This window comes from Populus nigra, chromosome 19, assembly GCF_951802175.1.
Source record: "Populus nigra chromosome 19, ddPopNigr1.1, whole genome shotgun sequence".
Classification (NCBI taxonomy): Eukaryota; Viridiplantae; Streptophyta; class Magnoliopsida; order Malpighiales; family Salicaceae; genus Populus; species Populus nigra.
Window position 1 is genome coordinate 12,588,585 of NC_084870.1, and position 11,925 is coordinate 12,600,509.

An 11,925-nucleotide genomic window follows, 5' to 3' on the forward strand; every position below is an offset into this window, starting at 1 on the left:
CGTGTAAACCTCTGCCAGTATTAAGGTTCTTTTAATTAAATAAATATTTATGTGCAATGTACATAGTTGCCAATATTTATTATTGCTGCTATAGATTTGAAGTTAATTATGAGAAAGTTTTAAAATGAGAAATATTTGCCCAGGATTAAGAAAGAATGATTGAAGACAGGCTGTTAGTTTTTTTAAAAAACAATTAGTTAGGATGTTAGTTTTGGAATTAGGATGGAAAAATAAATAAATAAATAAACAATAACGAAGAAAAATTGGCTCTCTTTTTTCTTAAGAGTTTTTAACCATAGAGATACTTATGCTCTACACCTAATATTGCCACGAGTTTACGAACTCATCATAGAATTAGAATTTTGTTACTATCGTTAAAATTAGAATTTTGTTTTTATCAACTCATAATGAAAATATAAATCTCATTGACAAAAATCGAATTACAACTTATCGAAAAATAATCCACATATATTCCAATCCAATCTTCAATTTGAGTTGAATTCTCTCTGTTTATCTCAATTAATTTTATAAATTTTAAAATTAATAATTATATAAATTTTTATAATAATAAATAGAACGATACATTGAAAGTACAAATCAGGCACATGGAGAGCTTATAGAGAGGAAATCATCCAGACAGCATAGGCTTTGTGTTAAAAATACATAAAAGTCTTTCTTGTCGGCTAAGGATCAATTACATGTACAGGTTCAAACTGTTAAGATTCATGAAATCTGTCATTCCTTTTACTTAATCCCCTGTCTGTTACATAAACAGGGGACAGGGGGGACTTTGTTTAGAGACAAGGTATAAGAAAATCCTCGGCTGCCTACGATCTTCTCATGCCCCGTTCTTTTTTCTTTTCTTTTTTTCCTGCCTCTCCTGTCCTGTTTTAGTTTTAGACTAGATTATTCGCTCGAAGCGAGACAGCGAGTTAGATCAAATTTCTTCAATCTAAAAATAAAATAAAAAATGATCATGTTTTAAAAAAATAAAAAAATTCAATAATAAAATTAAATTTGATTAATTTGATAACATGTTAAAAAAAATAAGACAACAATAGCAAAAATCAAATGAAAAAAAAATGTTATGGGCAAAGCTAGTTTAACACGCGAAATCTATGACTAAAACATGAGGTATGTCAAGATTATTTGTTTATCATGTATCCTAAATCATGAGGTTAGGAAAATTTGATAGAAAAAGACATTGATTATAAATAAAAATAAAATTACAAAAATTAAGAATTAAATATAAATCAAGATATTTATCAGTTATTTACCCGATTATGTTTAATGAATTTGTTTATTAAAATTAATTTGTAATAGAAATTAACAGACACGTAAAATTTATTGAATAAAATAAAAGGAAAAAAAACTATACAAGGTTGCATGTTTTAAAAATATTATAAAAAATAAACATTTCTAATTTATAAAAATCAATTTAGTTTATATGAAATATATTAAAAAATTACATATGAATCATACTAATTTCTTGAAAAATTAAAGGCATTTAATATAATTAAAAAATAATTATTATTTAAAAAAATCTAAATGAGCCAAAAAAAATGACATGGGATGAGTATTAATTAAAAAACAAACTTAAAAATTATTTTTAAAATGATAAAAAAAAGATATTGGTTCAAAAACAGAAGTACCAAAAAATGAAAAGCCCTAGGCTTCCTATATTTTTAAAAGGGTAGTTCGCCATTGTTTTTTTTTTTGAAGAAAAAAAATAGAAAGTCAACCCATTGCCTATTATGACATGATATGTCATCTGTCAACTCATATCTTATCATCTGTTAGTCGGAAAATTGAGCCTACAAATTTTCTACCAACAAAACCCATTTTTCAACCACAAAACCTTTCGAACATAAAGAAATCAACTTATTAAACTCAAAAAACAGCCTAAACCACTAAATCAAAACTAGAAAAAAAAAAATTGCATTCTTGACCTAGGTCTAATTTCTTAGACTATATTAAGATTTAAAACAACCATCATAAAACTCTTCTTGTTTAGTGAAACCCGTTGACACTAATTTTAACATGTTAAATATCTCGATCTATATTCTTTTCTAAATTTTTCCAATTACATTTTTATTCATTGTTGATGACCTTTTGTTTTTATTTATTTACACAAATAGTTTATGATTTAATTATTTGGATGTGCATAAGCTATTTATTTACATTTATGATTTTTTATGTAAAACATACACGTTGAAAAATTCTACATGTTTAATTTTTTCATTATGTATCGGTGTTTTTAACTTGATCCTTATTCTTATGGTTTCTGTTTTTTTATTACTCTTGGGTCAAGCGTTGCAGTCAAACCAAAAGCTCTTGGGCATATCTTTGTAGAAAGACCCAACACTCTTAGATCTTAGCATTTTTTGATATTTTTTATGCAAGAAAAAAAAATTTAACCTGTGGCGTGTGTCTTTATTTTTCTTTTCTCTTTTCCTTTTTAAACCTTTTACTGTGGATTACACAATACAGTTCACAGTGAAAAAACTAATGCCTTTAGTTTTTTTTTAATTATTTTTTAAAATTTAGTTTCTTAATATTGAATTTTTTATATTTAATTGTTAGACTTTCATGACATGGATTCCAGGTTTGACGGGTTAATCCAGTTTATTCAGATTTTTTTCTTTTTCTTCATTAGTTTTTTTCTTCTTGTAAGTTTTTTTTCTCTTTACCTTTTCATTTTTAATTATTTTTTTTAAATTTATTTCATTAATAATAAATCATTTTTCTATTTAGTTATCACACTTCCATGACACGAATTCCAGGTTTGACGGGTTAACCTGATTTGACGGGTTAACCAGGTTGATTCAAATTTTTTTTCTTTTTCCTCGTTAGTTTTGTTCTTCCGATTTCATCTTTTAATATTGTATGCAGTCCACAATGAAAAGACTAAAGCCTTTAGTTTTTTTTTTGGCTTTTTTTAATGCTTTTCACCGTGAACTGCACAGTGCAGTCCACGGTAAAAAGGCTGATGCCTTTTTTTTCTTTTTAATTAATTTTTTTATCTAGTTTGTTGATATTAAATTTTTTTCTATTTAGTTATCAGATTTTCATGACACGGATCTCAGGTTTGACGGGTTAACCTAGTTAATTTAGATTTTTTTCTTTTTCTTCATTAATTTTTTTCTTCTCATAAGTTTTTTTTCTTTTTATTGTTTCTTTTTATTTAATTTTTTTTATTTAATTTAGCTCATCAATATTAAAATTTTTTCTATGAAGTTATCGAATGATGCCTTTAGTTTTTCTTTTTTTGCTGTTTTTTTACCTTTAACTATGGACTGCAGACTGGAGTCCACAATGAAAAGGCTAATGCTTTTTTGTTTGTTTTTTTCTTTTTAATTAATTTTTTTCGTTTGATTTAGTTTGTTAATGTTCAAATTTTTTTCTATTTAATTATTAAATTTTCATGACACGGATCCCGGGTTTGACGGGTTAGTCCAGTTAATTTTGTGTTAACCCGTCAATTTTTTTTTTCTATTTAGTTATCAAACTTTCACGACATGAATCCAAGGTTTGACGAGTTAACCTGGTTTGAAGGGTTAACCCAGTTAATTCAGATTTTTTTCTTTTTCTTTATTAATTTTTTTCTTCCTTTTGTTTTTTTTCTTTTTAATTAATATATTTAATTATCATATTTTTATGACACAACCTTGCAGCCAGACCCACATCCAAGACTATTAGGTCTGGTATTGCAGTCAGACCCACTTAAACTTGGGTCATGCAAGTTTAATATTATTATTAATATTATAAATATTACTCTTGGGTCAGGCGTTGCAGCCACACCCAAGACTCTTGGGTATAGTTTTGTAAAAAGACCTAATACTTTTAGATATTAATTTTTTTTAATATTTTTTATGCAAAAACTATTGACCTGTGGCATCGCGCGGGTCATGTAACCAGTATATTCTATTTGTTATCATTATCTCTTTTTTTCACATGATTTAAAGAAAAAACATTGTATTTAAATGGTCAGGAATTTTTTTTTTAATTTAACTGAAAAAATAATAACCAACCACATCATAGTAGCGTCGGAAGCAGCGCAGCACAAAACAAAAACGAAAGGAATAAAGTCGATAGCATTTGATGAAACTAATCAAAACTTAATAATAATAAAAAATGCCCGACTAGGCCCTATACGCGATAGCTAACAAGGCAATTTCGTCATCTTCTTTCGAGTTGTCAGCCAGCTTGTGTTGACTATATGTGTCCACATGTGTGATATTTGCGGTTTCCTTAATTTGCTCTCTCTTCCATCTTTCTTCACCACAATTTCAGAGGCAGGGAGATAGAGAGATGGGCGCTGTTGCAGCTCATGGAGAGGATGGCAAGGTCTCACAGCAAGGAGCCGATCACCAGCTAAAGGACCTCGATGCCGGTGCCCTTTTTGTTCTCAAATCCAAAGGTAAAACACACCAACCAACGAGCTGCTTCATGCAATATTTTACGCCTTCCATCTTCTTTTTGTATGCAGTTTCCATTCTCGTGAGTTTACAGAATCTTTCTTTCTATTCCTTGCCTTTTAGTTTCTCTCTCTCTCTCTCTTTTTTTTATATCCTTTCGTGTTTCTTTTAATAAAACCTCTTCTATTCCTTCTCCTTTAGCACAAACACATGACTATTGCTTTCCACATATAGAGGAAAACGTGCCCCAGATAATACTATTAAAGAAATCTCCGATATCGGCCATTTGTTTTTAAAAAAGTGCATATAAATATAATTACTTGGTTTTATAACAAATTAAACAAAGATTTGGATATAAAGATTTTCAATACGACTCTCTAATTTATTTTGCCTGATGCCAAGTGATTCTACTGACTATTGAGAGAGCAGTACTGTAGTATGAATTTTAATGCCATATGGGCATAATTGTTTTGATGTTTTGACTCGTATTTATGGCAAAGATTTTTTTCCATTGCTCAATACAATGATTTAATAATATCACCATCACTCACATAAATACCAATAAGTTAGTAAATGAATTTATTACGTGAAATTAATTTATAAGTATATGTAGCAAACTAATCATACATATAGTTTTCCAAAAATGATCTTCATATATATCAAAAGATTAAAAAAAAAACACTCCATTCCTCAAGAATCAAGATTGTTTTTCTTTTTTCATTTGTCACAAATATTGATCACAGCTCATCATCTTTAAAATGAAAGAGTAAGATTTACATTATAAGCCTGTTGACTATTAAGATCATTTCTTAGAAAAATTATTGCAATAAGATTCGAATCTTATCTCTCTTTTTTTTGAAAATAAAGTATTTGTATTAATTAATCGAGTATAAAAAACCCATGGAATATTTGGTTTGACTTTTTTTATATTCTCAATGTGCACACAACTTCAGGATCATGGCTGCATTGTGGTTACCACCTAACAACATCAATTGTCGCACCACCTCTTCTTAGTCTGCCCTTCGCTTTCACATTTCTTGGGTGGGCGGCTGGAGTTGCATTCTTGCTGATCGGAGCTCTGGTCACTTTCTATTCATACAACTTGTTGTCTTTAGTTCTTGAACACCATGCTCAAAAGGGTAATCGCCAACTTCGGTTCAGGGACATGGCCAACCAAATACTGGGTAATTAACTCATACCCCTCCTCCCCTCGCTTTTTTTTGCTTGGATTTTGAATAGATAATTAACACTAGCATTTTTTTTTATATGTGTTTTAAGTTCCCTGATAGTACTAATAAATCAACAACATGCACAGTCTCCCAAAAATGTTGACGAAGATATCCAATTAGTGGTGTGATATCTTTTCTCCATGTCAGGACCAACTTAGCCTATTAAAAAAAAACAAATAAAAAATAACTATTTAAAAGCTTTTATAATCTCAATTATGTTTTTTAGCCAACTATGTAGAGATCAGGATCTATATAAAATTTTCATTAATTTTCAGCTTGATTTAACAATTATATGTAAAATTATGAATGTTTTTACTAGATTGGTCATGCAGCATGTTTTAATCTTTTCTCAAATTTATTTTGTCCACTTGATATATAAATATATCCACGATATATTGTATGACAATCTTCCACTTGAGGGTTTAGGATTTTGAATTTTAAAAGAGCTTATGAAAAAAAAAATTAAAACCATAAATGCACTAATTCTTGTATGGATGTCATGCTTAAATTCCGAAGAAAGAAAATATCAAAAGAAAAGATGGTGTGGTGATTTCTTGCATCAGCTTGCACTAGTTGAGACCAAATTAATGGGAGAGCTTGCAAGAAATTGAGAGGTCATCAAAGAAATCATGGTACCGTGTCTGGACACCCACACACACACACACACACACACACACACACCTTTAATCTGCTTGATAATGATGACGACGACATTTAGATGTAAAAAATAAATAATTGTGATGGGAATCTTGGGTTAAAGTTTCCCTCTCGCTTTCTTACCTATCTGATTAAAATGTTTACTTGACTTTCCCACGTCAAAGTTTCGGCCCGCGACCCTATCTTTTTCGTTGAATAAATTTGACACGTGATCGTAGAAAATTAGGCTATATGGGCCCGACTTTCTAGGCTTGGCCCAGTGAGCTTTGACTCTCACAGCATTTCAGTCCAAATGCAATTGTTATTCAAAAACCTCAGGTCCAATGCAAGAGGAGTACTCCGTCAGTTTCTTTAATGTCAAGAAAGGCGGGTCCGCAGGAATCCGAAAAACCTCGGATAAATGGATAGATAATGGTTATCAACATTGATATTAAATTTATGTCAATCCGATCTACTTGAGTCAAAAACTCAAATCAATTAATTTAAATTATGTTAATTTTTAAAAAATATCAAATTAATATCTGTTTGAAAAACTTTATTGATGCTCATCAACCGGAATTTTAAATATTTTCATTTTATATTATTCTGGATTAGATTTTTTTTATATTAATCCTATAACTTGAGTTAAAAACTTAAAACAATTAAGTTAAAATCTTTTATTTAAATTTTTTTTATCAAATTAATATTTTATTTTAAAAAAATTTAATAACCCCGAGTTAATTTAATTTAATATTAATTTTTGATTGGATTTAGATTAGAAGATGTCGATCATGTATACGGGGTTATGGTCACCGAGCTCTTAGCATTTCACACCCAAATTGTTGATTTTATAGGGCCAAAATGGGGCAAGTATTTTGTGGGTCCAATTCAATTTATGGTGTGCTATGGAGCTGTTGTTGCTTGTACTCTTCTTGGAGGACAATGCATGAAGGTGAGAACTATGGCGGCAACAATTTTTTTTTTTCACAAAATAAAATAAAATGAAAATAAGATAGTCTTACCTTTTTTGTTTTGTTTTTTCTGCAGACAATTTATTTAATGTCAAAGCCAGATGGGCCAATGAAGCTTTACGAATTTATAGTCATATTTGGGTGCTTAATGTTGATATTAGCGCAAATCCCATCTTTTCATTCGTTAAGGAACATCAACTTGGTATCCCTGGTTCTAACCCTAGCTTATAGTGCCTGTGCCACTGGTGGTTCAATTCATATTGGTAAGCAATAATAATGAACAACACTCGTTTCAGCAATTTTCTATAAGTTAATAATTAATTAGGCTGTTTTTTTATTTATTATTATTAATCACAGGAACTTCATCGAAGGAACCAAAGGACTATTCTCTGAATGGAGACACACAAGATCGCCTTTTCGGTATCTTTAATGCCATTGCTATCATTGCCACAACATACGGCAATGGGATCATCCCAGAAATCCAGGTATGGAAAGTCCAGTTCCCTCTATTATGCATGGTATCCTTAGGCCAGATCTTGCTCGTTCAGACCAAGTTTCTCCTTGGTCGAGTCAAGGTTTAAGATCCTTTTCAGTTTTCAATACAAACTTCAATAGGAGAAGATAATTTAACCAAGTGGACAAAACATTTCTTGTTGCAGGCAACAGTAGCACCGCCTGTGAAAGGGAAGATGTTCAAGGGATTATGTATTTGCTACACTGTACTTTCTCTTACCTTCTTTAGTGTTGCCATCTCTGGTTATTGGGCATTTGGCAACAATTCTGAACCTCTAGTAATTAGCAACTTCTTAGCTGATGGGCAAACTTTGTTGCCTAAATGGTTTGTTTTGATGGTCAACATCTTCACCATTCTACAATTATCAGCAGTAGCTGTGGTATGAGCATCTCCTTTCTGTCTCTTTCTGTTCCTAAATCTGCACAACACTAACTTAAACTACATGGCATGCCTGCAGGTTTACTTGCAGCCTACAAATGAAGTACTCGAAAACACCTTTTCAGACCCGAAGCGAAAAGAATTCTCTGCTCGAAATGTAATCCCCAGGGCAGTCTCAAGGTCAATGTCTGTCATCATAGCAACTACAATAGCAGCAATGCTTCCATTCTTTGGAGATATCAATTCATTGATTGGTGCTTTTGGTTTCATCCCTCTAGACTTTGTCTTGCCTGTTGTTTTCTTCAACTTGACATTCAAGCCATCGAAGAGGAGCATTGTTTTCTGGTTGAATGTCACTATTGCAGTAGTTTTCTCAGCAATAGGGGTTATAGCAGCGGTTGCAGCGGTAAGACAAATAGGTCTTGATGCCAAAACTTATAGGTTATTTGCTAATGTTTGATTAGATTAAATGGCATATTGGCTCACATTATTAGTAGCAAATGTATATCTTGATACTCTTCTTTATGATTAATAAAGAGCCTTCTCAGCTCCCCAAAGTAAGGAACTAACGATATCCTGTATTCCTGTTACAACAAGCAATCTCCCAACAAGGAATCAGAAACAACTGTTTGACAATTGACAGCAAGAAAACTTTCTATATTGAGCTGATATAGCTAACTCCCTGAGTAAGTTTAGAGAAGTACAATATTTTGATGGCTTAAAGCTAACAAATTCAGGGAATTGAGATTCAATTCAACTATATATCAGTATGCAACTGCAAGAACAAGATTCCTCTCATCTAATAAGAGGTATTGGATATGAAAAAGGAAAAAAACAAACGAATCCCAAATTTCAATTGCTAGTTACTAAGAACTATCACATATATAAATATAGAGATTTTCATAACCGGGGGTCTCCAGCATTGGCATCTGGAGGTACTGTTTGGTCTGGAATGGGCTGTTGGGACTGCAAGACATTTTGACCACTACTGTTTTGAGAACCAGTATTTGCTTGTTGGTTTGAAATGATTGTGCTACCTGCTTCTTCATTTCTTGGTTCTGAAAGTGCAGATGTCGGTGTAGTGCACTTATCTTCTGCATCTGTGGTTCCAGCAATTTGTGTGGGAACCCTTACCATATCGGGGTTGGCAAGCAGACTGGGAGCTGTAGGAGGGTCAGCTGATTGCCTCCTCTTAATTTCCTTGCCGATGTTCTGCTTGAAACTGGCAATAATGAGCTGGTAAATCAAAACAAATATAGCGTGAGGTTCCTAAAAACGAACAAGCTGATAAAACAGTTCAATTGCAAAGAAAACCCATAAATCCTTGAACTCTGTATTCTGTAAACAACAGATTGTAGACAAGAGACATAAACATCTAGTGAATGCTTTCTTAGAAAAATGAATAGGCAAAACCTACTTGAATAGGGCCAGCTGCGATTAAAGAGCCTGCAACACCACCACCAAAAACCCGGCCATTAGGTTTAGCTAGGGAAATACTTAGCATGCCATTTTTGCGATTCGAACCTCCTGTTTCGCTGAAAGTGAATGATCCAGATAGAGATAGAATTTCAAAGGGGCCCTATAAGAAATGAAAAATTATCGAGAATGCACATCAGAAAAAAGGAAAAGGAGGAGGAAGAAACAAACTAAAGGAAGTTTTTTTCTTCAGGTATGATCATATCATACATCATATCTCAAAATCCCCCCAGAAGAACCAGGCTGGCGCATAATAACGCTCGAGACAACACCAGTAGCTGAAAGAATGCAAACTGCTCGAGCACCCTTTTGAGAAAATGCTAGTAACTTGGTAACAATATCCTGCAGACCACAAAATAGAATTAGAACATCTTGACACAGGCGAAACAATGAGAAGCACTGTAATTATACAAAAAGACTAAGCAAATTAACTCAATTCTCACATATTTTACAGTACCTCTCCAGTATGCACGGGCACTACATGAGGGGTGAAGCTTCCTCCTGCTGTTTCTGCTGCAAAACCACCTTTACATGGAGAATTTCAAAATAAAATTAAGGGGGCGGCAATTTAAGAATTTTGACAAAGGAAATTAAATAAAATGTAACAGAAATTAACACATTTTGATTTAAAATCAAATTTTACAATCCCCTTCAAAAAATTAAGCAAGAGATTTAAGCTTACTCTCACAAAGGAAATCATGATTTTTTTTTCTTTTATTACATGAAAGATAGGATTAAAAATATGGGATAGCATTTACAAATAAACACTCTATTAAACTAGAGGATTCTCTTCCTTCTCACTTATTGCCACATTCTTCAAAGAATTAACACACAAAAAAGGAAGTCTTAATTCACAGCTCATTCCATGATCTGAACACATCCCAACGATGATTAATACATGACGCATAACTTTCGCACGTGAGAAACAGGAAATTTTTTTTACAAAACAAGCAAACCATTGAATATTAACCCAAACCTATAAATGAAAGGAACAAAGCAACACAATAACAACTAGTACTCCTTACAATAATAAAAGCAAGTGCATAATTTGAGTGCTCACCAAGGGAAGCCAAGAGTTGAAGTTTACCAGAACCACGAGGCCTCCCTCTAACCCGTTTCTCGCAACTCGAAAGAGAAGAAGAAAGGCCCGGTGGCGGAGACAGAGGCGGTGATGATACTAGGTTTGCACCCACATCATACTTCCTAGGTCTCCCTCTCTTTCTTTTCAAGGTGTTTTCAACAACACTCTCTGAGCCTGACCCTCCAGAGCAGCCTGTTCCACCACCACCAAGGTTGTTTGGCTCTAGAGTATGATCACTACCACCTGTTGCCACCTTGTGCACCACCTGGTTGCCTGGTGGGTCATGGTCCTTTGTTGTTGTTATAATAGGAGTCTGATCAGAGACTATCATGTTCTTCTCTTCCATGCAACCCGTAACTACTACATAAAAGAAAAAAATAATAATACTAAACACACGTTGAAGGAAAATAAAAAATAAAAGAGAGAATTTTTTTTGTGTCAATTAAATTAAAATAAAATAAAATAAAGGGGTTATGGAAGAAGAAGGGTTTTGAACTAACAATGGTGGTGTGGAAAAGGCGCCATGAAAGAAACCTATATGTTGAAAGATTTTGTTTTCCTTGGGATTATGTTGTGATAACTAGGCAATAATATATAATGGAGAAAAAACAGAATTTTTATTTAATTAATTCCTTGAAATATTATAAGTGGGTATTTTGGATTTTTTATTAGAAAAGGACAAATATTGCGGTTACAATATTTATTACTGGTTTTTAACTTCTTTTTTTTCTTAGGGGAGAGAATCTGCCTTGATTAATAAAATAAAATAAAGATCTATGATGCATTTAGTAATAAAACAATAATTTTGTTAATAATTAAAATTGATTTTTTATTATATTAAAGAGATTTTATTTCCAAAAACGAATGGAAAATGATGTAATATTTATCGCTGATATTTACTTTTGAAATTTGATTTTTGAATTTAAAAAAAAAACAATTGGTGGATTAAACAAAATATAATTTAAAAACTGGCTAATTATCCAATGCACCATATATTGTAGATACTAAATATAAATCTTACTTTATAAATTTATATATATATTGTAGATACTAAATATAAATTTGAAGTAATATTTTATAGAATATTAAATATTTTGACGTTTTTTACCACATGAAAAAATAGGCAAATATATAATCAGATAATAATCATTATAAACTCGGTTCGAGTCCAACTCTAAATTTAGGTTTCCAGAACCAACCCACAAGACCAGGGTTCTCTTTA

General features: G+C 31.8%; 2 protein-coding genes across 2 annotated transcripts; one reads left to right on the forward strand and one right to left on the reverse strand.

The window, feature by feature from the left end:
- The first annotated feature begins 4,225 nt into the window (after positions 1 to 4,225).
- On the forward strand, positions 4,226 to 8,715 carry LOC133679277 (GABA transporter 1). The gene is made up of 7 exons (XM_062101820.1): positions 4,226 to 4,420; positions 5,372 to 5,602; positions 7,138 to 7,235; positions 7,331 to 7,517; positions 7,612 to 7,739; positions 7,914 to 8,147; positions 8,226 to 8,715. Exons 1-7 carry the CDS (start codon positions 4,312 to 4,314, stop codon positions 8,604 to 8,606), a joined length of 1,368 nt encoding a protein of 455 aa, XP_061957804.1. The 5' UTR covers positions 4,226 to 4,311; the 3' UTR covers positions 8,607 to 8,715.
- Positions 8,716 to 9,046: 331 nt separating this feature from the next.
- On the reverse strand, positions 9,047 to 11,034 carry LOC133680224 (AT-hook motif nuclear-localized protein 7-like). Its single transcript, XM_062103030.1, has 5 exons — positions 10,683 to 11,034; positions 10,080 to 10,147; positions 9,833 to 9,964; positions 9,564 to 9,725; positions 9,047 to 9,382 (listed from the first exon to the last, which is right to left on the reverse strand). The coding sequence occupies exons 1-5, from the start codon at positions 11,032 to 11,034 to the stop codon at positions 9,047 to 9,049; spliced, it is 1,050 nt and encodes a 349-aa protein (XP_061959014.1).
- Positions 11,035 to 11,925: the final 891 nt, after the last annotated feature.